At 42.4% G+C, this 27,931-nt stretch overlaps 2 protein-coding genes and 3 long non-coding RNA genes across 6 annotated transcripts in view; 3 read left to right on the top strand and 2 right to left on the bottom strand.

Annotated features, from left to right (window-relative positions):
* Positions 1-17,127, top strand: part of LOC5503264 (xanthine dehydrogenase/oxidase) — a 45,063-nt gene extending 27,936 nt beyond the window's left edge. Inside the window, exons 28-38 of the mRNA XM_048729916.1 lie at positions 6,562-6,627; positions 6,929-7,156; positions 8,611-8,835; positions 10,396-10,470; positions 10,571-10,623; positions 10,904-11,018; positions 11,361-11,426; positions 12,018-12,206; positions 12,863-12,936; positions 13,301-13,394; positions 16,003-17,127. Coding sequence (XP_048585873.1) covers positions 6,562-6,627; positions 6,929-7,156; positions 8,611-8,835; positions 10,396-10,470; positions 10,571-10,623; positions 10,904-11,018; positions 11,361-11,426; positions 12,018-12,206; positions 12,863-12,936; positions 13,301-13,394; positions 16,003-16,053 — 1,236 coding nt within the window. The 3' untranslated portion in view covers positions 16,054-17,127. The remainder of the gene's footprint in view (positions 1-6,561; positions 6,628-6,928; positions 7,157-8,610; positions 8,836-10,395; positions 10,471-10,570; positions 10,624-10,903; positions 11,019-11,360; positions 11,427-12,017; positions 12,207-12,862; positions 12,937-13,300; positions 13,395-16,002) is intronic.
* LOC116604057 lies at positions 534-3,439 on the top strand. Of its 2 annotated transcripts, XR_007312184.1 has the most exons (3): positions 1,266-1,908; positions 2,726-2,917; positions 3,311-3,439. It is a non-coding gene; the product is annotated as an uncharacterized LOC116604057 (long non-coding RNA). The 2 variants fall into 2 exon arrangements; XR_007312183.1 differs by lacking the exon at positions 3,311-3,439 and having other exon boundaries at positions 534-1,908; positions 2,726-3,009.
* On the bottom strand, positions 4,304-5,929 carry LOC125568239. Its single transcript, XM_048729918.1, has 4 exons — positions 5,628-5,929; positions 5,333-5,576; positions 5,014-5,259; positions 4,304-4,531 (listed from the first exon to the last, which is right to left on the bottom strand). The coding sequence occupies exons 2-4, from the start codon at positions 5,545-5,547 to the stop codon at positions 4,369-4,371; spliced, it is 624 nt and encodes a 207-aa protein (XP_048585875.1). The 5' UTR covers positions 5,548-5,576; positions 5,628-5,929; the 3' UTR covers positions 4,304-4,368.
* A 4,488-nt stretch (positions 17,128-21,615) lies between the features above and the next one.
* LOC116612992 lies at positions 21,616-23,302 on the top strand. Its single transcript, XR_007312331.1, has 2 exons — positions 21,616-21,957; positions 23,049-23,302. It is a non-coding gene; the product is annotated as an uncharacterized LOC116612992 (long non-coding RNA).
* A 917-nt stretch (positions 23,303-24,219) lies between these two features.
* On the bottom strand, positions 24,220-26,629 carry LOC125568357. The gene is made up of 2 exons (XR_007312278.1): positions 24,944-26,629; positions 24,220-24,749 (listed from the first exon to the last, which is right to left on the bottom strand). It is a non-coding gene; the product is annotated as an uncharacterized LOC125568357 (long non-coding RNA).
* Between the last annotated feature and the right edge of the window lie 1,302 nt (positions 26,630-27,931).

Here is a 27,931-nt window from a genome sequence, read left to right as displayed (position 1 = left end):
AACACGGCTTTCAGGGAATTTGGGGGGCCACAGGTTCAAACACTCTGAGTAACACGGCTTTCAGGGAATTTGGGGGGCCACAGGTTCAAACACTCTGAGTAACACGGCTTTCAGGGAATTTGGGGGCCACAGGTACAAACACTCTGAGTAACACGGCTTTCAGGGAATTTGGGGGGCCACAGGTACGAACACTCTGAGTAACACGGCTTTCAGGGAATTTGGGGGGCCACAGGTTCAAACACTCTTAGTAGCACAGCTTTCAGGGAATTTGGGGGCCACAGGTACAAACACCCTGAGTAACACGGCTTTCAGGGAATTTGGGGGCCACAGGTACAAACACTCTGAGTAACACGGCTTTCAGGGAATTTGGGGGCCACAGGTACAAACACTCTGAGTAACACGGCTTTCAGGGAATTTGGGGGGCCACAGGTTCAAACACTCTGAGTAACACGGCTTTCAGGGAATTTGGGGGGCCACAGGTTCAAACACTCTGAGTAACACGGTTTTCAGGGAAATTTGGGGGGGGGGGCGCAGGTGCGAACACTCTGAGTAACACGGAGTGCAATGGATGTTATTTTAAGGTCTTGGTAGAGGTAAATTTGACACCACTGTTTGTTTTTGCGGTTTTTGCAAAACCTGTATCAATAGTTCTTTTAAGAACTAAAACATTTTTTTCCAAAAATCGGCTAAAATGGGCCTTTGCTGTTTCCCGTGACCTGTTGACCGTAAATTCACGCCAAATCTTTCTAGAATTTTCTAGCGTATTATTTTAAGGCGAGAACTCGAGCTTGTCGGGCGTAACCTCGCGACGGGTTTTTTAAGACATCGCCTTCAAGTTTTCGGGATCTGATAGATAATTATGCCATGTCATAAAGTGTGTGAGGAATTTCCGATTTTCGACGAAGATCACTAGCACTTTTCGTGTCCAAATTTCGCCAGAAATGAAAGTTTCAACTTTGATTCGTGATATTTTGTTGACAGTGTCAAATAACAAAAAGTCCTCACACACTTTGGTAGATCATCTATCTGTCATTGAGATGCAATTACGTGCATGTGCATGCGCAATAACGCGAAGCTGCATTACGCTCTAAAGTAAACTCCGTACTTTTGAGTTTGAGGCCTCAAAACTTAAACACGGAATTAGCTATTGCAAAAATGAAACTAGCTGGAGATAATTCAATATTTATCTTTTATTTGATATATATAGTTTGTACATGTAGTGAAAATTGCGGTGCGACAATATTTTTTTTTCCGCGGACACGTCGTTTAACTTAACCGAGACCTTAAAGAGCCTGAGTCACGAAACGAAAATAGAGTTTATTTGAATATTGATATCTGAAAAACACTGGCTGAAAATTTGAGCGAAATCGTTTAAAACCTCGAAAAGTTATTGTTTTTAAGGGAATTTCAAACTTTCCGCGCTTTTTGTCCCCTCCATCAATCGCTCGGCCAAGCAATCACGTGACGACGCTTTCGATCACGTGTGCGTGCTCGGCGTCATAATGTTGGTTTAGTTCAATATGGCGGACAGAGAAAGTAAGACTTGCGACGGTGACCCTCGCGATAAAAGGAAAAAATAAGGGCCGATTTTGTGTAGCAGGCCTACCGAATAATGTTAGCTGCAAAAATACGTCTTACACGGATAATATTTCGATGCATAACTTTCCCAAAGACCGCAAATTGAGGCACGAGTGGGAGAAATTTGTACGGAAACATTGACCGGACTTTCGTGCACGAGGTGACAACATCTCACTATATTCGGACCACTTTAAGAAAGAGTGTTATGATGGGCCGAAGCTCAATGTTGGAAATTTAAAGTTTAATAGACGGCTAATCCCCGGGTCGATTCCAACCGAGGACGGCGGTAAGAAGACAGAAGAGGAACCGTCCGCTCGTGAGCAAAGACACGTAAGTTTTCAAATGTGTGAAATCTGTAAGCATGTTCGCCTGTGTTAAGTAATAATTTTCATGCCAATACCGCAGATAGGCCATTTTACCATGATATATTTATATCCTTTTTATCTATATGCAAAGGGTTTCGTAGCCTAGACACCATGCATCACACAAGTTGGATAAACTGGCTGTAAAGCAATCTAGACAAAAAGAGAAAAAAAAATTTACCCCTAAAAATGTTATTTTTCATGTAACAGACCTTTTGGTTTTTTTTTTTTTCTAGCAAACAAATAATTGCAACACTCCAAGGAAAATTCACTCTAAACTAAATTTACCACCTGGTTTCAATATTATTTATTATTTTCCTTCATTTTATCAGACTACTTCGTTGCTATGGTGATTTCTTTTAACCCTATGAAACAGAAGAGTTGAGTAACAGAGATGTTTTCCTATAAAATAGACACCAAAGACATCCCTCTCATCTGGAATTATTAATTGGAACATAGCCCTTGAGGAGGCCTGAAATAGTTGTCTTTGGTGTCTTATTACCGAAGGCTTACAAAAGACAACTGTTTCAGGCCTCCTAAAGGGCTATGTTCCAACTAATAATTCCAGAGAGGGTATTGTTATTTAACTTGGTTTCTGATTGGGTATTGTCGCAAACACATTTTATTCTAAAAGTAGTTGGGATATTTAAATTTCTCTAGGGAATGTCCTAACCCCTCAACCTTAGGGTGAGAGACAATTGTTTTGAATGGAAACTTTGCTCACAAAGCTAAGGTTTTATTGTACAATCTATGCCTGTCATAATTATTTATCTTATTGTTTGCAGACTATGTAGATGATATCAGCAAGGTACTCTTCACTGTACCACTGGAGGAGTTGACAGCTATTCGTGAGAGATACCAAAAAAAGGTGCCAGAGCCCCTTAGCCAACAATTTCCAAATAGAGTGTCCAGAAGTGAAGCCATCCAGGTTTATGAGAAGAGGAAAAGGCAAAGCGCCACCCCCCTTTATCCATCAGGTACGTGTGGCAATGGCTTAAGGCCTGGCTAAACATTTAAACATGTTTGTCAAACATTGCATTTGGTGGATATCCACACCTTCAACAGCAGTGAAAAAATAACTAAAAAAGAACCACAAACAAAATGCACTGTGAAAGCATTTGCGAAGACTTACTACTCAGATTGATGCCTATAGTACAACATACTTGTCTGGACTGTTCAATTTAGATCCTTTTTTGCTCTTGCAGCTATTTCTATTGTTGTTGTTGTTTTTTTAATAAATATTACAGGTTGATTTTGTTGAAAATTGTCTTTTTGTTTTATAGCCAGCCAGATAAAAAAAATAATCCACCCTTTCTATGTAGCACAGAACTAGACTTAATAGACAACCACCTCCGTTAAATCTTCAACAGAAACACCATCAAAATCAGTTACAGCTGCATGAACAACACCAAACAGATCATCGACAACCACAACAAGCGCATCATCACCGCATCGTCGGCCACCGAGATCGCCAACTCCGCCCCTACCACTACCAACAACAAGACATGCAACTGCCGACAGAAAGACACCTGCCCTCTAGACGGAAACTGCCTACAGACATCTGTTATCTACCAAGCTACCGTAACTCGAAAAGACAACAACACCTCGGAAACATACGTCGGGCTCACTGAAAACAGCTTCAAGACCAGGTACAGAAACCACACCGCATCATTCCGACACGCCAAACACAGAAACTCCACCGAACTCAGCAAACACGTCTGGACTCTCAAGGACAACATGATTGAGTACTTTATTTCATGGCGCATTCTTTCTTCCCACTCCGCCTACAACAGTACCACTAAGCGTTGCAACCTCTGCCTCAAGGAAAAGCTGACGATCATCTGCCAACCCAAACTCTCAACTCTAAATAAACGCAATGAACTCGTGTCCTCGTGCCGCCACAGAAACAAAGCCCTGCTACGAAACAATTAGAACTGTTAATCCTGTCACCGTTAAATTTTCGCGCTATCAATTTTTCACACGTTCCGCCCTGCATATTTATGTAACTCGCTATTGTTCCTCTTGCCGCCTTAGCTAAAACTATCAGTCTATTATTATGTAAATTTCAATGTTAATAGTATATATACGATGGTAGGAATATTCTCATTAAATCCCCTGATGAGTGGGCAACCACGAAACAGACCTGTAGGGAAACCTATGTAGTTTGTATTTTTCTCAAACCAACACTATACACCGCTCTACTTTCGAGTATTGAGCACTTTCTATGAAAGCCTTCAACCATCATATATATATATATATATATATATATATATATATATATATATATAGTGTTGGTTTGAGAAAAATACAAACTACATAGGTTTCCCTACAGGTCTGTTTCGTGGTTGCCCACTCTATATATATATATATATATCCAGTACTCATTGGTTGAGCCATATTCGGAATGTAGCCATACATCAATGCCTCATCAGCTCCTGGCCTCCTGATATCCCCTTGGCCGTAGGTGCCGTGTCTGATATCTTGTCCGTATGTCATTATAAATGCACGCAAACAATGGGCAAGTGTTTCCCCATCCTATATAGCCACATATCCACCGAATTATCCAGCGATAGGCAACTAACCTCAAAAATCTGTAAAATAGCACAAATAATTACGTTGTCATAGGCAACAGCAATAACTAATTAGTTATGTGTGAGGATAAAAAAGACATTTCTTCAGGGTCAAAGGCTGCTCCTATCTTCCACAAAGTATGAACTCGCTAAGAAATAAATTATACCCCATAATAAAAATCACAGTTAACGATGTCTTTATTAATAAAAAAAAAACTTCGAAAAACAATTTATAACAGCAATAAGTTAAATGGTGCTTGTATCCTCAATAGCCCATGAGGTAAGGGGAAATTTGTGAAAAACTGCAATGCTTTTAGGCTAAAAAAAAATATGGAGATAGCTCGTCTACTCCCTCAATTCCAAATGGTCCGACTATGCGAAAATAACAGATATCAAAGGGCGAAGACCCTGAACCAAAACCTGTAATCGCATGGGTTATAACTTCGTATATAGCATTTTATATTTATATGATTCTCAACTACGTATAACAAAAAGTTCCTTACTCGTTCTCCGATACTCCTGTACGCCGCCTGTATGCTTGCCCTGTCCTTGCCTTCAGCAATGGCGCCACGTTTTGAAGGACGGCCTTGTTAGTCATTGCTCTGTAGTCCTCGTGCAGTGTGATGCATGATAAGTTCTCAATCGAACCGTCGAATGTTAGTTTGCCTTGAACATTCTCAATTTCTCTACAGCATCGATGCTCAAGAGCGCCGCTTAGCTCATTCTTTGCACAATGTTGACACTGGCACCTATAATTAACAACAAACGTGAGACTTCGCGACTCGATCGTTTCTCAGACAAAACATAGGGTAAACAATTTACCATTTCTGGACAGGTATTATCTCATCCTCTCTGTCGGCCAGGATCTGGGGCCTCAGGCCATCGGGGTCGTTCGATTCCTCATCAACTTCTTCCCTGTAGCCCGGAGGTGCGAGAGGTTCATCCGTGTAGGGCTCAAACTGGGTCTCTACCTCGGCAAACTCCTCACTTTCGTAGCCTTTGTTTTCGTCTGATGAACTCGACGAACTCTCAGTCATACTGCGTGATACTTGCAATCCGGTATAATTATTTGAATGTATGATGGATCGTGTCTTGTATGTATTGTTTTGACCTTGACCATATATATTTGAAGAGACTTAGTGAACGCGGGAAAGATAAGCCAACATTATGACGCAAAACGACGCTTTATCACACGAAAGCGAGGCCATTCATGAGAGCGAGGTCGATAATCAAAGCGAGTTTTCTAGAACCTAGTCCTCCAAAAGGGGGACAAAAATTGATACCGAATTGCCGTCAATCGTCTCGGAAGAAAATACCATAACTTTGCGGGTTTTAAACAAATTTACATCAGATTTTCGCAAAGTACCCAAGGAATGTTGATCTTAATATAGGCTAATATTATTTTTCGTGACTCAGGCTCTTTAAACTGTTTTAACCTGTGTTTAAAATAAGTCGTTAAGATTTAAGTCTTTCTTTACTTTCAAAACGTCAGAAATGCAAACTTAACAACACCAGACCCGGATACTCATGGATTCCTCTAAGCATCCAAGCAATTTGATAGAATTTACTCCATTGCAAAATATAAAATTTGATTTTTGACCAATTCGTAAACAAATGCTAAAATCAGAAACATTTCATGCCAAAAAAGACACGAAATTCCGAACTACAAAAAGAGACAAGCAAACACAGATCTATTCACAAATAAATACCTTTATTGCGCTCCGTCAGGTCCCATTTTACAGCTAATTGTACAAGCAAAACTGTTGTAAGTAACAGGCTCTAGCAGTGCCGTCGCTAGATTGAAAAGACTCCGCAATACATTGTTGGAAACTTGAAGGCATACCGTCTTGGGTCAGCGGTAGCTTTACTTGACTCGTAGTGTTGGTCTTACAATTTTGCTAAAAAATACCCAGGAATTAAAGGGTTCAGCAAAACATAGAAAAACAGAAAGCTCCGTATTTCCAATTTTCCATTTTTTTTTCAATTTTGTCGTCTTTGTTTACCCCAGAATTTATAGTAATTCCCCTTCCATTTATCTTCATGTGTTTCAGGGGATGATGTTTGCCGAGTCATGGATTGACGATGTGGCTGCAACATGCGGTCTTACTCGACGACAGGTAATGGTCGACAACTACGTAAATCCCCCGATATTTTTCACATCAAAATTACGGGGCAAACAACGGCACAATTGTTTTGGCCCAAGCTGCCCAGTCAGCACCCTTCTAGGGCTTTTAATGCCCAATCTGCACCAGAATCTTAAAGACTGTGCAAGTCAGGGATTGGTCAGCCATTAGAAAGCCTGCCGAGGACGACATCCATCTCATTGATCTTCGCAAGCGAAGGACCAGACATCATCGTCCTTATAAACCAATGATATTATTTGATCTATTTAATAGAGGATTCGTCTTGAAATTCCAGATTCGCGAGGCGAACTTCTATCGCGAGGGGGACCGGACCTTTTTTAACATGCAGCTGACCCAGTGCCATCTCGGGCGCGTGTGGAGTGAGTTGATTGACAAGTCGGAGTATGAGAGGCGACTGGAAAGTGCGGCCGAGTTCAACAGACAGAACCGCTGGAAAAAGCGCGGGATAGCTCTGACACCTACCATGTTCGGCATTGCATTCTCCCTGTTGTCTTTGAATCAGGTATTATAAACTGTTATAAACATATATTACAGTTATAAAATATAACTGTTATTATAAAGTGTTGCGCTTACAGTAAAAGGCCTGGATTTTACGATACTGGATTTTACGATAACCTCGATTGTACAATGGCGTTCCTTTCTCCCGGCGGAAATACAGTGAAATGTAAAAATCTGTTCTCCCGTAATTTTGAACTCGATACAACGATATTGATTATGATTCTGTCTATCAACAAAGAGAAAAAGTTATGTACAGTTAATCGTTTAATCGTAAAGTTTTTACTTGACAGAACTTTCTAAATTAAGATGAAGTCTTACAGGGAATAATATTCTAACATAAAGTAACTGTACAGTCGTACACAGAGTACAGTTTCAATATCATTATTTGTAAGAGTTGATAATTAACCCGACCTCGCTACAACGATTTCTCAATGGTTTTTCCGTTATATCGTAAAATGGAGGACCAATACCCTTATTTTACAATGCATTTTCTTTCTCCCGAGGCAAATCGTAAAATCCATGTTCCACTGTAAATATGAAAATGAAAATACTATCGCTTATTGAATAAATTCTTGTAATCACAGTAAACAAACATTGTCGCGCTTAAAGTTATTCTGCGAGGCTCACTAACATAACGGCTTTCGTAAGCCAAAAGCATTTTTTGTTGGCTACAATTAGCATGCTAAGTTGGATTTTATTTGATTGAGAATTTGATGGACGGAACGGAACGGTTTTGAATTTGAAATCTCACACCACCCTCATTTTTTGACGTGAAAAGTTATAAAATATGTGGGTTGTTTTACAAACGAAAACATCAAAGCATAAAAATAACACACACAGGCACAAAGGACCACCCTGTGGTCTTCTTCCGTGTGGAACACGCAGATTGAACGGCGTTGTCATCAATTTACTTTCGAAAGGGCCGACGGAAACCTCAACCGACACGAAAAAAAAAATCTATCAGAATCCGTGCTATAAAACAAAAATCATCAATCACATTCTCAAAAAACTTTAAATCGACACACTGTTATTATAATTTTGAAATATTTTCCGCGCGTTTTTGTTAAAAGCCAAAAGAATATATTAGAATCCGAGATATTTAACATGCCATCCGCTCTAAATTACTAATCACATCCTCAAAGAAACTTGCAATATACACACTACTTTCAATATTTTGACATATTTTTCGCGTTTTCTGTTAAAAATCATCGGAGATTGTAACGTAATCTACCGGAAGTAAACTGGTGACAATGCGGCTTTAAGTAATCGACCGGAAGTAAACTGGTGGCAATGTGGCTTTAAGTAATCGACCGGAAGTAAACTGGTGACAATGCGGCTTTAAGTAATCGACCGGAAGTAAACTGGTGACAATGCGGCTTTAAGTAATCGACCGGAAGTAAACTGGTGACAATGCGGCTTTAACAATAAGTTATCTCCGTTTTTGTGTCTTGTGTACAGGGCGGTGCGCTGGTCCACGTGTACACAGACGGGTCAGTTCTTGTGACTCACGGGGGAACTGAGATGGGGCAAGGCCTGCATACCAAGATTGTCCAGATCGCGTCACGGGTGCTTGATGTCCCCACATCCAAGATCCACCTGAGCGAGACGAGCACGAACACGGTTCCCAACTCTTCCCCTACCGCGGCGTCAGCATCCACCGATATCTACGGCATGGCGGTCCTGGTATGTAAGGATAGATGATTGGACCATTGGTACGGAGTTAGCCTCCACCGATACTATGGTCATGATATATCTATACCTTCCTTAGTACGGCGTCAGCCTCCGCCGATACCATGGTCAGGATATATATGGTTTGATTTACACAAAACCTCCCTTAGTACGGCGTCAGCCTCCACCGATACCATGGTCATGATATGTAAGGCTTAATTCACACCTTTAGCAAGGATTCAACCTCCGATACCACAGCCATGGCATGTGAGGTTTGATTTACACAATACCTCCCTTAGTACGGCGTTCACCTCCACCGATACCATGGTCATGATATATATGGTTTGATTTACACAAAACCTCCCTTAGTACGGCGTCAGCCTCCGCCGATACCATGGTCATGATATATATGGTTTGGTTTACACAAAACCTCCCTTAGTACGACGTCAGCCTCCACCGATACCATGGTCATGAGATGTAAGGCTTAATTCACACCTTTAGCAAGGATTCAACCTTCCATACCACAGCCATGGCATGTGAGGTTTGATTTACACAATACCTCCCTTAGTACGGCGTTCACCTCCACCGATACCATGGTCATGATATGTAAGGCTTAATTCACACCTTTAGCAAGGATTCAACCTCCGATACCACAACCATGGCATGTGAGGTTTGATTTACGCAATACCTCCCTTAGTACGGCGTTAGGCTTGGACAAAACCACGGTCATGATATGTAAGGTTTGGTTCACACAGTACCTCTCAAAGTACGGCGTAAACCTCCAACGATAACACGTTCATGATATGTGAGGCCTAATTCACACCTCTCCTAGAAAGGCTTCAGCCTCCGATCCCACAGCCATGATATGTAAAGGTTTGATTTACATAACACCTTCCTTAGAGTACTGTGTTAGCCCCCTCGGATACCACGGTCATAATATATGTAAGGTTTGGCATAATACCTCTCCTTAAGGTTTGGCATAATACCTCTCCTTAGTACGTCGTTTGACTCCACCAATACCACGATTATATGTGAGGTTTGATTTATGCGGTACCTCCCTTAGCAAGGTTTCAGCCTCCACCGATACCACGGTCATGATAGGTAGGTATTATTCATACAACACCTCCCTCCTCCGTCATGATATCTAAGGGCACAAAGCAGCACTTTTGTACGGAGATAATTTTCTCTACGGCATGGCGGACATGGTATACACTTATTTCAAATAAGGTTGCACTCCGGGAATCTGTGATCGTAACCGGCAGGGTATAAAGTAAATGAGCAAATAAGCGTAGATAAAATACAAACCAAGGTTTCAAAAGCTTTAGAATTCTTGTTCATGTTCTTATGAACATCCACATTGCCTTCACATACAAGAATTCAGCCGTTAATACGCTACCCATGAACCACCGCGTGTTACGACATACGGATTCTCGAGTACTGGGTGAATGCAGTCCATCTGAACGTGATTAGTTTACCGGGCTTTTAGGTCGACCGTAACCTGTGTTTCTATGTATTTTATATCCTCACACTAAACGCTGAACCTCTTCTACTCTCCACTTCTTTCGTGTTTTTCAGAACGCGTGTGAAAAAATCGTCAGGAGAATTGAACCGTACAAGAAGGCAAACCCCAAAGGCACATGGAATGACTGGGTAAGATGCTTAAAGGATTCACTTCATGTGACTTCAGTAATTTTCGTGTATTATAAAGCTAACGTTTTCTTTAAATAATTAATGAGATTTGCCTTCCTAGGTAATGGCTGCCTATTCGGACCGCACGAGTCTCTCTGCAGACGGATTCTACAAGTAAGTGAATGTGAGAATGATTAGAATACTGTGATAAGATGAGTGATGAGTGGTTATTGGTGTTCATAATGACGCTACTTCTGCCCGCTAATGTAAAATGATTTTGCCGATATGACGATGTTTACTCGTACGTTGCGAGGATGATATGATTAGATAATTATGCTTATGATGCTGATTTGGTGTTGATTAGGTGTTTTTTCTTATTGTTGTTCATGATATTGATTGGGGATGATTATCTACGACAAATATATCCAAAGAATTACATGATTTTTTACCACAGGATACCCGATATAGGCTATAACTGGGACACGAACTCTGGTGACCCGTTCAGGTATTTTTCGTTCGGCGCAGCGTGTTCCGAAGTGGAAATCGACTGCTTAACAGGAGACCACCAGGTATTGTCATATAAAAAATGAGATCAGGTAACGTCTTCTAGTCCAACCTCAAAGAGACCTTGACAGCCACACCTTTGTTTGCAATATTTGAAGATCAATTATGTGAGGATATCCATCTTAAAACAAAGTTTCATTGTTTATTTACAAAATTAAATCGAAAAAAAAATAGTACAATAGCTTCCCCAAATCAGCCGAAGGAAATTCCTTTTTTTTGTGACATTCTTATTCTTGATTATTTCCCTCTTGTCACATTGTTATTTCCTGAGTATTTCCCTCTTTTGACATTGTTATTTCCTGAGTATTTCCATCTTGTGACATCGCTATTCCTTATTATTTCGTTAGGTTCTCCGGACAGACATCGTGATGGATGTAGGGAACAGTGTGAACCCGGCGATCGACATCGGACAGGTAATGATATAACAAGGATTTCATAATAATTTGCTACTGACAGACGAGAATTCACGAGACAATATAAAAATTAATATACTCGTTTACTCGGTAATCTAAATTATATACTTCTTATATATTTATTTTGGACGCGCGAAGAGGGGAGGAGAAGGGTGGAGGTGGGTCTCCAAAAAAACTGCGCTTCCCTTATAAGAAACCCACACAACTTGAAACGATAAACACCGTGATTGCGATCTTGCATGCTCCACTGGAGAGGGGGGATAATAATTTAAGAGTTTTACGCCATGTTATTGTGCATCAACTCCTCTTCTATTTCCTTGCCCTCGCATGAGCTATTGAAAACAAAATGGCGACCGGGCACGGAGTTATCTCCTACAAACATGCTAGAAATAGATCGAATTTTAATTTAACGGCTTGCAATCTAGACCGATCACTTTTCTGTAGAGACATGGGGATTGAAGAGGGGGGAAGACGTGATACTTAGCCTGCGTAGCAAGCGTTTCTGTGGAGTTTCAGCAGGAATAGAGAGAAAGCGAGCGGGGGGTATGGCCGCGCGAAAAAGATACTCAAAACTGTTTCATTTTGTGTCAGGTGGAAGGAGCATTCGTCCAGGGCCAGGGAATGTTCACAATGGAAGAAGTGCGTTTTTCACAGGAGGGTTTTCTTTGGACGACAGGGCCTGGGGCATATAAGATCCCAGGATTCTCTGATATCCCGGTCGAGTTCAACGTCCATTTACTTCGAAGTGCACCGAATGATAAAGCGGTCTGCAGTTCCAAGGTATGCGCACGCATGCCCTTGTTTTATTATTAGTTGGCAAGAGTGAAAAAGAATTTAAGTGTAAAACGTATGCGAGAAATGCTTCCGTTTTCTTGATCAAAACGCCTTTGTTCCCTCTTCCCCCATTCGGCTTAAAAATAATATTTGTTTGAGGTTGAAGGAATTTGCTTTCAGCTACGTTTTTCCACTACGTTTGATTGTAAACATTTCACAAATACTATAAGACAAATATAATAAATCGTATGGGAGTGTGTTGTTGCCGCAGCCCGTTTGCTTACCGTTTTTACCCGGAACGGCTACCTAAAGAAATCTAGGGTAATTTGATTGGCTATTTGTTTAGTTACCGCCTCAACTGACAGACCGACAAACATACTACCTTCAGGGGACTAACGGTTTGAGTGGATACCGACTGAGGGACAGACTAATTGACAGACCCCCAGGCCCACCACGAAAGTTGGACCGGCATGTTGATTTTGGGGGCTGACTGCATTTGGCCTGCCAAATGAGACAACCTAAATCCTTAATATTTCGATCTTTCGGTCGGTCAGCAACTCAAACAGTCATTTCCCCGAATGCTGTCAGTCGTTCGGACAGTTAGTTGGTCAGGGGCTTATGTTACGCTATAAGTCTGAGTTATTGTTTGTTTTCCTCGTCAGGCTGTTGGCGAGCCGCCATTATTCCTTGCTTCGTCTGTGTTCTACGCCATCAAGGAAGCGATTCGCAGTGCAAGGTAGCCCCATTTACTGTTTTTTATATATTTTGTTTGAATGTCATAATGTGAAGCAATTAGGGGCATTCTAATATTGTTCGTTTGTCTTGTAATTGTGCCTTCGATTGCTTTTTGTTTCTTCCTTAGTTAATCGTTTGTATGTTCATTTTTTGTTGATTTGTCTGTTGCTCCCTTTCTTGTTTGTTTAATCGTCTGTCTTTTAACTGTTCTTTTGTTGTTCGTGGCATTCGTTCGTTTTTTTAGCTGCATGTACGTTAGTTTATTTGCTGCTAATTCATTTGGTGGTTTGTTTACTTTTCGTTTGATTGATCGCTTGTTTGTTTATTCATTTACTTTTTTTTTCTCTGCTTGTTCATCCGTGCAGGCGTGACGCGGGTGTTGAAGGCATCTTCAGACTGGATAGTCCCGCCACTAGTGAGCGAATCAGGATGGCCTGCACCGATAGCTTCACTAAGCAGGTCAGTTATTATCACCTGTGCTGCAGGTCCATATCTTACCCGTATACAAACACGGCTTCTTCTCCTGGGCTTAAAGATTGTCAATCAATCCCTCCGTTGTTACTATTTATCATTGAAAATACTATGGTTTATTCGCTAGGAAAATTTAAAACAACAATCTACAAATAAAGTCTCATACATAATTGACGATGTTTGATTGAAATTGTCTCGGTTACTCGTTTGAATTAGTCGATGGAAATGGATGTTTGTGCGACTCGGCATTAAGCGGGAGCATAAAATGGCGGCGTGATTGGCCTTCTTTAAATAGTCTTTGTTTGTACCGCTTTGCCTTCCTAGCAAAATACCAAGTGTGAGAAAGCATCCATTTCAATCTAGTTGTTTCGGGGTGCTGTTGCATTACTTTAGATTATATTTAAATATTATATTAAACAATTATTTCATTTCCATTGAGGTGGATAGTGGCGAAATATATTTTTAAAGCCACTATCCGCCGAAATGGAAATGGTATAATTGTTTTACTATATAAAACTAGCTTTAGAGCAATTTTCTTTTCGGAAACACTTGCATTTCGGCTGTTACACCCGCTATTTTGCTTGATTTCGGGGCGCAGGAAAATATCCACCTCCTAGGAGGTGTACATTGAATTTAATCCCGAGTTTCTCAACCAATCAAATCGCTTGGTCTTGCGAGGTTCCCGAATTTTACATACTAAAGCACTTTAGTCTTTAGATGGTTCGAGATTTTTGACATAATTCGTTTTCCAATATTGAATGCAAACAATAACAAATGTGAATTCGATACCGAAGAGAGTGCTCATTATTTGTTTTCATCAGGGGCGGATCCAGAAGTTTAAAAAAAGGGGGGCCGAAGCAAAAGTTTCAAGAAAGGGGGCGCCGGACTTATGTAGGACCCGCTCGCCCCCCCCCCCCCCCCCCCCCCCCCCCTCTCCTTGATCCGCCCTTGTTCATTTCATTTTAGACTTGCGTGTAGCGCGGTGCACACTAGCGACATAAGGACATAGGCGCGCCCTGTTTTATGCTCTTATGTTCAACTGTGTAGAGTCCGCGACATAACAACATAACATGCACATAAGACATAACCCGACATCTGAGAGAGGAAACGTGTTCTTATTTCAGTTATCTTTTGGAATCATTTTTGTCTTTCCTCGAACGATTTCCATATTATTCCACGATATTTTCGGCGAGCTCGCGCCAAAAACACGCAAACCGGGGTTTTCTCTTTCCTCCTGGAAAATATGGTTAGGACCTAGCGTGAAGGCGTAGTCCTTTTCCACATAATAAACGAAAACACGATGCATACGGCGGCAAAAATGTGTCCCTCGCCCGCCATTTTCGACAAGAAGACAAAAAAAAAATGTGTGGGAATTGCCAGGAACGGATCCAATTGTTCCAAAAAGAGGGGGCCGAAACAAGGGTTTCAAGAAAAGGAATCTTTTAAAGCCAAATATTTCAATATAAGTGGGGAGGACATGACGGAAAAACCCGGAAAACGCGCAATTCCAGATAGAGAGAAAAGACACAATTTCTTCAGTGGCTATAGGTTCCTTGTATTATGGACTGATTATCAATACACAAATAACGTGAGGCCGAAGTGCACATAACCAGATTTTTGCTTTTTAAGATAATATTTCCTTGATCATTATTGCCCTGTGTATCAGTTCAGGGACGAAAAGCTGAAATTTTAATGACACTTTACAAGATGTCGCATCAATTTAAAAAAAGCCGCAGTTGATATTTTGTTTGCTATCAGTTACTAAGTACTCAGATAAATTCTCCGTCTTATTCGATGTGAAATGGGCTTATTTGAAGCGTCACGTCATGTTCCGTCATATCATTTTCCGTCATGTCATTTTCCGTCACGTCATTTTCCGTCATGTCATTTTCCGTCACGTCATTTTCCGTCACGTCATTTTCCGTCACGTCATGTTCCGTCATGTCATTTTCCGTCACGTCATTTTCCGTCACGTCATGTTCCGTCACGTCATGTTCCGTCATGTCATTTTCCGTCATGTCATTTTCCGTCATGTCATTTTCCGTCATGTCATTTTCCGTCACGTCATTTTCCGTCACGTCATGTTCCGTCATGTCATTTTCCGTCACGTCATGTTCCGTCACGTCATGTTCCGTCATGTCGGTGGGGAGGGGACAGGGACGATCGGCCCACCCATGGATCCCCCCCTGATTTTATTCAGATCCTATGTCGTCAGCGTTGACATCACATCCTAATATCGTTTTGCTAATATGTCGTTACTTCTCCAGTTTGCGCCACGCTCTATTGGCCCAAGCATTAAAGGCTGTCAATTTCCTAAACGATTGTTGTTCACAAACGTTGAGAGCCTAACACAACAATTATAACATGTCTAGACAACCGCCATTTTGGCAAAACACCAAATGTGAGGAAACATCCATTTCTATTCTACATTCGATTTGATTATTATGATCTACATTTGATTCGATTATTTTCAATTGGATCTGGTAAATGAAGGATAAGACTTTCTTTTAGACGGTTAGATTATTATTTTATCACAAAATGCCGTCTATAGGAAATGAAAGCCAAGGTTTCACTGACTCCTTTCTTTCTCTTTCAGTTTCCGGCGAACACGGATCCAGAGTTGAAGGACTTCAATGTGTCGATCTAGCTTGATTTTTGATACAACAGCAACAGGCGCGTTCACAGGGGGGTGAGCATGGTCAGGGTGAACGCGCATTCTATTAAGACCCCGTCCACACGTATCTGTTTTTGTTTGAAAACGCAGCCTTTTTGTTGCGGATACGGGTATCGTCCACACGGAAACGCGAAAACGATGACCGAAAACGGAACGATTTTAAAACGATCTCCAGAGTGGAACAATTTGAAACGATACCCTTTTGATGCCGTGGGGATGGACGAAAACGGAACCTTTCGAAAAGGATGGCGTGATAACTCAGGTCCAGTCCACTTGGCGCGCGAGTACGAAAGCGCTGTAGAACTATCGTTTTCGTATCGTTTCTGCGTTTTCGTGGGGACCGGTCGTATCAAAATGAAAACGCTTCGTGTGGACGCGGATCTTTTTGAAAACGGAACAAAAAGGTTGCGTTTTCAAACGAAAACGGATTCGTGGGGACAGGGTCTAAGGAATCTTCAACTACTATTCTTTTTCCATGTGATACCTATGACTGCGCACCCCCTCTCAGCCAATCCTGTGTACGCGCCTGTACAAGTATAGAAAAAAGATAGTACTTTTTTAGGTTGTGTTTTGTCTGGCTGGGTTAAAAGGGAAGGTTATAATTAATAATAATTAATAGTAAAAAAAATTGTCTTCTCTTTTGCAAACATCTTTAGTTATACAGAATCCCTGTGAAGATGTACGTCGACAACGGATTGGGGCATAGGCTTACCATCCTTTTGTCGTCGTTATGATGACGTGAGTTACCCAATCCCATCAAATTAAGGATGGTATCATTGTGATGCCGAGAAGATGCTACTTAAGAGGCTAGAAAATTTTAGTTAATTGATTTATGTATTTCGTACTACAAAATGAAAGGGTGGTTGTAACTGTGGTAAATGGAAGGAACAAAAACAAATTTAACGAAGAAAATGTAATTCGGTATTTTTATAGTTGATCATTGTGGCTTGTGTGCTTGTGTGCTGTAGAGTAAACATAATCAGAATCAGTTTCTAAGTGTAGATGTTGTGATCACGCTAAAAATTTATCAGATTGAATTGTATACTATATGTTTCGTTTGTTTTTGTATTCGCTAAATCTTACTAGAAGAGGAAGGAAAAAGCACGGGGGCAGCTACCCCCTTAGTAGAGTAGAAACCTACGAAAGACATATGATAAAATAATATCTGCCCCCGATGCAAATAAGAGAAATATCTGAGGCTTACCCCCATAAAAAGAGTTTTCTAGCTACGGCCAACTGTGGGATCTACTCCAAGTTTCCAAGCTATATTTTTGTGAAATTGTGGGGAGGTTTTTATTGGTCCTAAATTCCTTGAATGTCCGTTTAGAAATCCAATGAAACGAACGCGTCGTTCCCGGGAAGGATTTCTAAAGGAATAGAGGACTTGCGCTAAGATATCACGTGATGATGATTTACGCATCATCGATGATGTTGACGTTGACATTGACGATACCTTGCCGGGTGCGTCCGCCGAAGACAGGGACGACGAGACGACGCCCCTTATCCCGTTTGACCCCGACGATGGGGAGTCGATCCCAATGACGAGCACGTCATCGCGGGGGGCCCGGACGCAAACGACCGCTGAAACCTCGTCCACCACAGAGGGTGCAGCGACAAGACTCGGTCTCCAGTCCCTCATGGAGAAATACCTAGACCTTAACGAGAATCTGATACGGTTCCAGTCAGACCAGAGGGGAAAGACGCTAATACAGCTTCGCAACCTCGGCAAAGGAGGTTGGACTAAACCAAGACAGCTGTTCAATGAGAACGTGGGCGTTCGACAGGACGTTGCGAAGCTGAAAGGCTTCAAGCTGGCGATGGGGTCTATGGCAGAGATAGACGCTGTCATCCAGGAGAACACAGAACGAGTCCAAGAGCTGCAAGGGGTGGTAACCACAGACAGGGAGACCATCGACGACCCTAACACGTCAGAGAGTCGCCGCCAAGAGGCCCGTGCACGCAACGAGGAAAGGCTATCCGAGATTGACGAACTAGAACGCGAAAACCGAGAGCCCGAGAACCAAAAGCCGCTCAGAGAGCGCATCAAAGCCATCTTCAAAAAGTACGGCTTTACCGTCACCGCTATCGGGTTGGCCGTAGCGACGACGATCGCGGCCATTGTGACGTCGCTCGGCAAGTCGCTCTCCTCCGTCGCCAGAGGGGTCGGTAACGGGCTTAAGGCTATCGGGAAAAAGCTAGGCGAGCTTCTCCCTGGGCTAGTAGGCAGCATCGCGAATGCAAAGCAATCATCGGAACAAGTAATACGCCGCGGCCACCGCGAGTGCCGACAACCCCGCCTTTATGTCGGTGTGCTCACTTTTTTCGCCCGGTCCGGGCGATGTCATGCCGCGCATACGCAAAGAGGGGGCAGGCGCCGCGCCCTCTGCGTGCACTACGGCCTTGCTTTGCACCTCGCGGTCCTTGGTCACGTGTTGCACCCTAGGATGCCCACCGGCCATGTTATGAGCACCGACTGGCTTTGTCTCGGTGTTGATCGCGTTTGCGCCGAGCGTCATGGAGTCTGTGGCTTTCTGCAGTTAATTGTTGTAGCCCACGACGCTTTGCGTGTTTATCACCAGCTCGGCATCAGCCACACTCCTGGTGCGACCGCAAGACTCAGTCTCACCTTGGCCTCCTTCACGGCTAACTGCTACCTTTGCACGCTTTGAGCGATGTCGTTTTCTATGATCGCAGCTTCGTGAACTCCGCCTGCGCCTTCATGTCCGGCCCCCGCGATAGAGGAACGGACGTTCACCTGCGCGCCAAGCACTGTGTAGACGAACGCCTCGACCGAGCGGTCGGGTCTCCCTAGCCCTGCTTTTGTCAGCCCCTCACCTTTGGGAGGCGCAAACCAGCTATATTGCACGCCCCCGTGGTCGTCGTTGCGTATGAAACCCACTTGCTTCCCACTATTGTACGTCCCACCTTCGTCGCTAAACAGATTGAGGTGGCTCGGGTACTCGTCCGCCGCCGTGTCGTAGCCACTGATCACGTGCACGTTGCGATACCCCTCCCCCGGGTAGAACACAAACACATCGCCTAGCCCGTGGTTCCGCCCACCTTTCCATCGGAAGTCCGGCTTACGCGGTAAACCGAACTCTATACATAGACGCTCGAAAGCTGTTTTTTGTAGGGGTTATCTTTTTGCGTGAACGGGCTGTCGCCAGGCAGGGGGGCACCGAGCTCGTAGAGTATCCTCCGCGTGGTAAAGTAGACGTGAAACCTTAGAAATCCCCTGATGACAGAGGGGAGCGTGGCAAAAGCGGGGTCGGTTAGGGACACCCCGCATCCGGCGGTTGCGCACCAGACCGCAAAGTTGAGTTGCTGTGGCCAGCAGCCATAGGAAGGCTCCGATAGCCACCGGCGAGACTCCTTGACGGACTTGTGCGAGATCACTGTCTCTTTGAATATGTCTCGGACCCTAGTCGTGAATGATTTGTCCTCAGCCACGTGTATCTCTAGCTGCGTGAGCAGTGGGGTGATGTCTGAGGCCGTGCTCTTCACGGGGGTCGCGGGCACGGCGTAGAGTAGCTTTTGCCCGAGGGTCAGAGACCTAGGGAAACCGGATTTTGCGTGTTTGATTTGTTCGGCTATAGCGTGTTTGATATGTTCGGCTATAGAGGCTCCCGCCGCAGTTGCCGCCTTTTTCGTCTCTTCCGTCCGTTCAGCATCCGCCAGCCTTCCCAATCCATGCTCAGTCCTATTAAACACGAAGGCGGGCTGTATTCAATACAATGGTGGTCCTACATACTGTGCTCACCAAAGGCGAACAGACGCTCTACTTCGAGCGGCCGATAAGGCGCCCACGCTTCGTGGCGCTCCGGCAGTGCTCGCTGTTTAACAGCTGGTATAATCTCGAGCGGGAGCATCAGATAACGACTATATCCGCCCTCGCGCCCATCGCTACTCTGCCAGCCAGGCACCACACGGCCGAGTCCATCGTGGAAACGATCAACCGCGCTGAAAGCAAGATTCTGACCGCGAAGCTGGATCCCCTCACGGGGGAAATCGCCTTTATGTCCAATGGCGTTGCGTTCATGAATGCCGAGCTTTGCGCACTATTTGGCCTAGAGGCTAAAGACAATCAGTTGGGGGAGCGGGGCCTCGCACTGCCCTTGGGGGACCCCCACTTAAGGTGGCTTTGCCGAAAATAGAGGCCCTATACATCTGCTGCGATATCGTAGATCGCACGCAATGCCTCTCCTTAGGCGAGCCTTCAAACGTTCTCGCTTGCCTAGAAACCCGCGGGAGACCGCAAGAGAAAGTCGTCTATGGACCCGACATCCCCGTTTGTGTCGCAGCAACTTCCTCTGAGTTCGTCTAGAGTATCCAAATATGGATAAGGGATAACTACGGTAGACGGGTGGACTTTAAGGGCAAGCCTGTTCGCCTTGTATTAGAGCTAACCCAGCTCCGACGTAACAAACATGGCAAACAGCGACGTTAGCGGTGTTGCCGTATACCCCTCGCTTCCCAGTACGCACAGCGGCGGCGACGTGCAAAGCTTCCGACTTCAGAAAATATGTGACACTCAGGCGGTTCTAGACAACGAGATACGCATCATCGACAGGTGCGGAAAAAGCGCGTCTTTGCCGTTACCCATGCTGGGTCTGTGGTACCCGGCACCGCTGCAGGGGCGCTTTCCAGCGTTGGGGTAGGAGTCTCTTTGAGTGGGATAGGGGTTCTGATCGGCGGTCCGCTGGCAGGGATCGCTGGGATGATCGGTGTCGTGGGCGTAGGCGCAGGGATGGTCTCTAGAGATCTTACGAGCAAGGTGGCTAAACACGAAAACACGATGGTTTTAGCGGAGAATAAGAAAAATTCGATCAGCGAGCTGGTCTCTAAGGCTCTGCAAAACGGGCATATCTTAGACGAAGAGTTTCAGCTAATACTTCGGGAACAAGAGAGATACTACGCGCTGAAGGCCACTATCAGAGCCCGACACGGCCTCGTATCGCGTGAGAAAAAAAGCAAGAAAGGGCCCCCGAGAAAGTCCCTGGAGACACGCGAAAAGATAAAAAAGAGTTCGGGAGCGAGGTGTCCGAGTAAAACTCAGGTTTAAACGCCACGCTCTAGCGGCTTTGAATTTACGGCCGAAAAACGGTTATTCCGCGCTCCGTAGGGTGGCGGTCCAATCCACGTTCTACGTTTTCACGGCCCTCAGGTCCTAGCACAAGGTGATTAGATTACCGGCTTGTTTACGAATATCGCGAAGCTCTTTCACCCAAGAGGGGGTTAGGAGGTCGTATATAGCGTATGCTACGAAATGCGACAACACGATCATGTTTGAGTGGTTTTATTCTACGACTCTACATACAGAACGTTCTCGAAACGTTTAGATTGCGATTACACAAGGTCACGAGACGACTTCAGCGCTGGATTGTCTACGGAATGTATACACAGTTGCCCCAGTTGTCTATGTACGTGAAACCCTATCTGCTTCCCCAGCCGGTATACCCCAGGCCACGGAAAACTGGGAGCCGGGCTCACTGAAACCCCCAGTCCCCCCCCCCCCCCCCCCCCCCCCCCCCCCCCCCCCGCCTCCATTGCTTGAGCTAGCTTGATTTGGAGGGCACTTACGACATCACTTGTCCCAAACAAGTCGGCTCATTACATTCAGAACCATTGGCAAATAGACGTGTATACTTGGTGTCTGGCCTCCAAACATCAATATGGAGCGGTTATGGGAAGAAAGACGGGCCTGTTTTTAAATTTGATTACCTGACCGAGATCCAGAAGTAACCTTTCGCATTCTAAACCCCTGGTAGCGGAAGAAAACTGCCTTGAAATTACGAGCGTCTGCTATAAAAAGCGATCATCTGCCGACCACGTGCGTAATTTCAACACGAAAGGAATCAACAAGTCCACCTCTACAAGGTGAGTTTTCGACCGGATCCATGCTGCATTTGAATCAATGGTGCTATTTCAAACAAAGAACTCAATTCTAGTTCTTGCTCTTTGTTAAATCATTGAATGAGCGTCAAAAAACAAAGATAAGTAACCGTACAACACACAACAAGAAGAGATGACTCGATAAACAAAATGGCGGCAGACTCCTCTACACTAGCCATGACAAACTTCCCAAAAATATTATATCATTTTAACCCAAAAAACTTAGAATCAAGAATAATTGGAATTAATAAAACTCTATGGTTGAGAGGACGATTGATTATTATGGAATAGACGATAGCTAGGATGGCTTGGATATGCTTGAATTTTTATCGAGTGAGAATTGTTTTGTTATCGTGAATTACAAATGGTTAATGTACCGCACGCTTTATTGATAAATTTCTTCTATTTATTATTTGTCCATCGACACTGCTATTTAAGCCTTCAAAGTAGGAGCCTCTATATAAAGTTTTTGGTTTAGATTCTACTAGGTTAGGTATGAGTTATACACCATAAAAGTAAAACTTTTAAGTTTAATTAAAATTTAAACTTAATTTACTAACTAAACAGCTCACGGCATTTGTACAAATATTCGCACTTACAATTTTTATTTAAATTATTTCTCTATTTCTGGTGAATATCCTAGCAAAAAGTCTACCAGACGTCTTGTTGTCTATGTTGTTTATTTTTTGTTAACTTACCAAGACTGAAAACTATAAGTATGGCCAAAGAGAATGGCCTTGAATGCAAAGAAGAACATGACTTAAAATGATACATTTAAGTAACAGGGACAGCCCAACAGGGATGTTTAAAGCTCATTTTGTTATTACAAACAAAGAAAGTTGCATCTCCCAAAGAATTAGAAATGTTAAAGTTGAAGAAACTGGCAACAGGTTTAAATTATAAGTTACTTTCTAGTTTCATTTCATTAGCATGAATATGAAGTTTGAAGTCTTTGTTTAAAAATTGAACCTCTGCTGTCCTGATGTATTTTCTTGAAAGTCTTTGAATTTCTTCAATAGATTATGATTTAGCCACTACCTCAGAAGATTCTAATTATTTTGTTTATTCTATTTCAGGGTACGACTCCTAACAAGATATCTTTCAGATTGTTCTTGAGTTACTGTAGTGTGTCAGAAGTGTGTTGGCACAACTATGCTCATTCCCTCTAATCCCTCTCTGCCTAACACAGTTTGCAGCAAAAGTTTGGTCTTTTTTAATTTTTTTATTTTGTAATAAGCTCCCTTTTAAACTATCTAAAAATAGTTAGCTTGAAGACTGTCACAAAATATTCTAATGCATGGGAAATTAAATAAAATATGGAGCTAATCTATTTGTTCTGATGATTTTATTATTATTCGTGGCTTTTTGTGAAGTGTGTTAGATAGGGTATAATAAAATAGTACAGGGATCCCACTCAAAGAATCGCCAAATATAATGGCCAAATGCAATATATTGAAAATTCTGCTGGGGGAACAGAATGATATTCAAGATTTTCAGTGAAATCCATGTTCACACGAGCGAATATTTACCGACAGCCGGTTTGGCCGAGAAGATGGAATGACAAAAGCACACTGAGTAATGCACTCGAACAACCCTTTTACTACCGTTGCAAAATATTAAGAGATGTGGCTTTTGTTGAAAGCAATATGTGAGTTTTGAATTTCCTTATTTTTTAGTGCGTACACCACTGCATGATTTCTCTCTATCTCTCTTTATGATAGGTCTTTCATTCACCGAACAGAAACATACATTTTCCTACGGGAAAGCAGAGGCATGTCTAATCTGTGAAGACATTCGTTTATGGCTTGTTATGTATAAATTATTTATTCACGCCTGGTTCTTCAAATTACCATCACGGGAATTTTTATTTGACCCCAATTGCTGACTCAACCAAGCCTGTCGAAAGCTGTATTTCCCGCGCAGTCGTATATAAAAATCTTAAAACTATGGTTTTAGTTAATTCAAATTTCTGGATAGTGACAAAAATGATGCTAAAATGTTTCATATGTTTCTAAAACTGAAAGCCAATCCTCCCACATTCTATTTGTTTGTCCATTACTGCAATTCCTTGGGGTTCATTTCGGGGACTCTTGGGGATCGTTTCGGGTCCCGGGATCAGTTGGGGTACTTTTGGGGATCATTTCGGGTCCTGGGATCGTTTCGGGTCCTGGGATCATTTCGGGTCCTGTACAGATCAACACCAAAACAAAGACTTATACTGCTGTTATTATTTCAAACTTTGTTGTTGGTTATTGGTTTTAGATTCTATAAACTCCTACTGTACATCATTTACCAATCTCTGGAGGAGTTGTTGAACTTATGAAGAATCCATGTGATTGCTATTTTGGGAAGATGTCTTGAAATATTTTTTTATTAATGTCAATTTCATGAAAATATGCTCATATACAAATATGTCTATACAAATATGAATGGAAGTTTCTCCAGATTCTATGTACCAGGTAAGTGAACAAATAGTGATGCTGTAATTAATAGCTATCAACTTGGATTTTTTTTAGTCAAGTAACATAGACTAACTTAATTCAATTGTGAATTGACAATAAATTGTTGTTGTAAAGTTTTGATCGTGGTTGATATTAAATCAAAACTATTTCCACACTCACAAATATGGTGAGTATGTGATGTCATTAGTTAAAATGTTATATAATCACATATGGTGAATAAGTAATATAACTTACTGAATATTTGAATCCACAAAGCTGCTTTGTCATGATGTTTGTCATGAATAAATTCTTTCAAGTCCAGCTATTTCTTTTGTTCTAAATTTAGATGTAGCATTAGGCTAGTGATGTAGCAAGGGTAGTGTAGTTTTAGGACATGCAAGAAATAGAAAACAACCAATTTGTCAATTATAGTAAAGTATTGCGGAGCTGTACTTTCACTTTCGTACTTTCATTTCCAAGGGGTGCCTTTGTTATATAATCACATATGGTGAATAAGTAATATAACTTACTGAATATTTGAATCCACAAAGCTGCTTTGTCATGATGTTTGTCATGAATACATTCTTTCAAGTCCAGCTATTTCTTTTGTTCTAAATTTAGATGTAGCATTAGGCTAGTGATGTAGCAAGGGTAGTGTAGTTTTAGGACATAAGTGCAAGAAATCGAAAACAACCAATTTTTCAATTATAGTAAAGTATTGCGGAGCTGTACTTTCACTTTCGGACTTTCATTTCAAAGGGGTGCCTTTGTTATATAATCACATATTGCGGTTTCTTACGGTCCTCCTTGTCACACTATGTAAATTATTATAATTATCTTTATTTAAAAAAATGTATTAAGTGACAAAACAATAAACTGAAACTGAAACTGAAACTGAAACTGAATCCACAAAGCTGCTTTGTCATGATGTTTGTCATGAATACTTTCAAGTCCAGCTAATTTCTTTTGTTCTAAATTTAGATGTAGCATTAGGCTAGTGATGTAGCAAGGGTAGTGTAGTTTTAGGACATAAGTGCAAGAAATCGAAAACAACCAATTTTTCAATTATAGTAAAGTATTGCGGAGCTGTACTTTCACATTCGGACTTTCATTTCAAAGGGGTGCCTTTCAAAATCAAAATGGCGCGCGCTTGTAAAAAGGCGCTGTACAAACATAAGGAAACAACTAACTTTTTCCCGTAAAGTTTTTATTATTTTTTTACCGGACATTGCACTTCTCTTCATATGGTGTCACACAACTGAGATATATATTATTTGGGTTCCCATCGTTCTTCTGAGCTCGTAAGATCGTATTCTTAACTCTCCATCATGCAGTTTGTTTTGGGTAATTCACAAGTCAAGACGGTTGTTACTTGGCTTTAGTCTTTCTGTTTCAGGGCTTTCTCCTTCCACTTTTTAGCTTGCTTATTCAACGTTTCAGCACGACAGACCTCTAGCCTATCCAATTTGGGGGTACTTGCATTGATTAAATCGTATTGCGCTGAATTCTCTGGCTAAATCCTCATCCCAATCTCTGTGCGTGCTGTGATTTTTTGCGACTTAGAGCGAGGCATTCCATCCCATAGCTTGATTTTGGGGACAAGTGACATCACAGCGTTCGATCGTTCGATTCCAACTGAATAATGGCGGCCAAAAATTGCTGTATTTCAGCATACTTCCACTCGATATTTCACTTGGAGCGTTTGGAACCTGATAGTTTAACGCTTGATCTTTACATTTCCGCGCTAGAGGACGTATTTTAAGAACATCGTCATACTGCCCCTTTAAACAGGTTTCTTAGTTATTTCTAAAAAGGAATACTATGAGCGAAGATTAGAGAGAATATGCAAGGCTATAAGAAAGAAACTGGTTTTGCGTTATTTTATCCAATTTGGAACAACAAGAAAAAAAAGTGCCCTTTTTTATCGGTTGGATACCCTTCAACCGACAAGGAGAGAGGGAAGTTTTTTCTCTCTTCCCTCTCTCCTTTCCACTCTGCCCTGCGTCCGTTTTTGCGCTCGCCCCCGACCGTGCGGCATAGAATACAATATGGCGCCCGATCATCGAACGGAGAGGGTTTTCCGCGATGATAACCGATTTTCCGCGATGATAACCCTTTCAAGCGCTAACGTTTACGTAAATAATGTTTTCTTTTTCGAACGGAAAGCGCCATTATTTTACCCTGCTTCTCTTCAGTTGTCTTTTTTTTTTTTATAAGAACGTTTAGTTGAGGTTTGGCCGTTCTTATTTTTGGGACATTTAAGCCTGAATATGTTTTTAACGATGTTCTTAAATTTTAGTGTATACATATAAGAATATAATACCCAATGAATTATTAGGAAGAGAATTACACTAATGATCAATAGCAATAATAAGGTTGTTACTCTGAGCACATATTGATTCTGCATTTTAGAACACATCAACCGAATGCACACGGACGGAATAATTAATCAGGACACTAAATCCTACCTCACGCCCAAAGACTCTAAACCTGGACGGTTTTACATACTCCCTATAATACACAAACATGGTAATCCTGGACGCCCTATTATTTCCTCCAACCCCCACCCCACCGCGCATCTCAGAATTTGTAGACTACTACCTCCAGTAAGTAAACTTCAATCATACGTAAAAGGCACTAACCACTTCTTAAACATTTTATTAACACTCAGCAACCTACCAACAGACTCTCTCTTGGTCACACTCGACGTCTTTACCCTCTATACTAATATTCCACATAATGATGGCATCAACGCTTGTTACCACTTCCTTCGCACATGTAACACTAACCCCATCCCTGCTGGCACTATTTGTGATTTAATCCGCATGATCCTCCAAATGACAACTTCTCCTTTAATGACAAACACAACCTCCAGAAGCACGGCACCGCAATGGGCAAACGCATGGCACCCTCTTTCGCCTGTCTCTTTCTTGGCCTATGTGAAACCAACGCTTTGCGTGACGCGCCTTACAAACCCCCGTGGTTAAGATACATCGACGATATTTTTGTTGTACGGACTGAGGGTCTATTTAAATTTACAAGCTCCCACTCCTATAACAATGTACCTTTCCTTGACGTTAATGTCTACCTTGTTAATAGTAAAATCGAAACTGACCTTTACTCCAAACCTACTGACAAACACCAACACCTTCTTTTTTCATCTTGCCACCCTTATCACACCAAAAAGGCTATCCCCTGTAGCCTCGCCCTCCGTATTCGCCGCATTTGTTCTACAGAAGAAATCTTTAATAACTGCTGCAATGAACTCAACAACTAACTCCTCAAGTGTGGCTATAAACCCGCTTTTCTCAAGAGACAAATCCTACGCGCGGCGAACATTTCCCGCATTGACGCCCTACGCCCTAATAATAACAACCACAAAAACTCCCGTCGCATCCCCTTTGTCACTACTAACCCTACACTACCTAACATCAACGACATAATCCGTAGAAATTACAACCTGCTACTCTCGTCTAAGCGATGCCATAAGGTTTTAACTGAGCCCCCTCTTGTCGCCT

Source organism: Nematostella vectensis, chromosome 7 (assembly GCF_932526225.1).
Source record: "Nematostella vectensis chromosome 7, jaNemVect1.1, whole genome shotgun sequence".
NCBI lineage: Eukaryota > Metazoa > Cnidaria > Anthozoa > Actiniaria > Edwardsiidae > Nematostella > Nematostella vectensis.
The sequence above is the reverse complement of the archived record's forward strand: the minus strand, read 5'-3'. Positions and strand labels throughout refer to the sequence as shown.

What these genes read in the sequence shown, in the direction of transcription:
- LOC125568239 (XM_048729918.1), bottom strand. Translation starts at nt 5,547, where the DNA reads ATGACTGAGAGTTCGTCGAGTTCATCAGACGAAAACAAAGGCTACGAA. An exon ending in ATAATACCTGTCCAGAAATG is followed by an intron (nt 5,260 to 5,332) that starts GTAAATTGTTTA and finishes TGTTAATTATAG; the next exon opens with GTGCCAGTGTCAACATTGTG. An exon ending in ACAGGAGTATCGGAGAACGA is followed by an intron (nt 4,532 to 5,013) that starts GTAAGGAACTTT and finishes GCTATTTTACAG; the next exon opens with ATTTTTGAGGTTAGTTGCCT.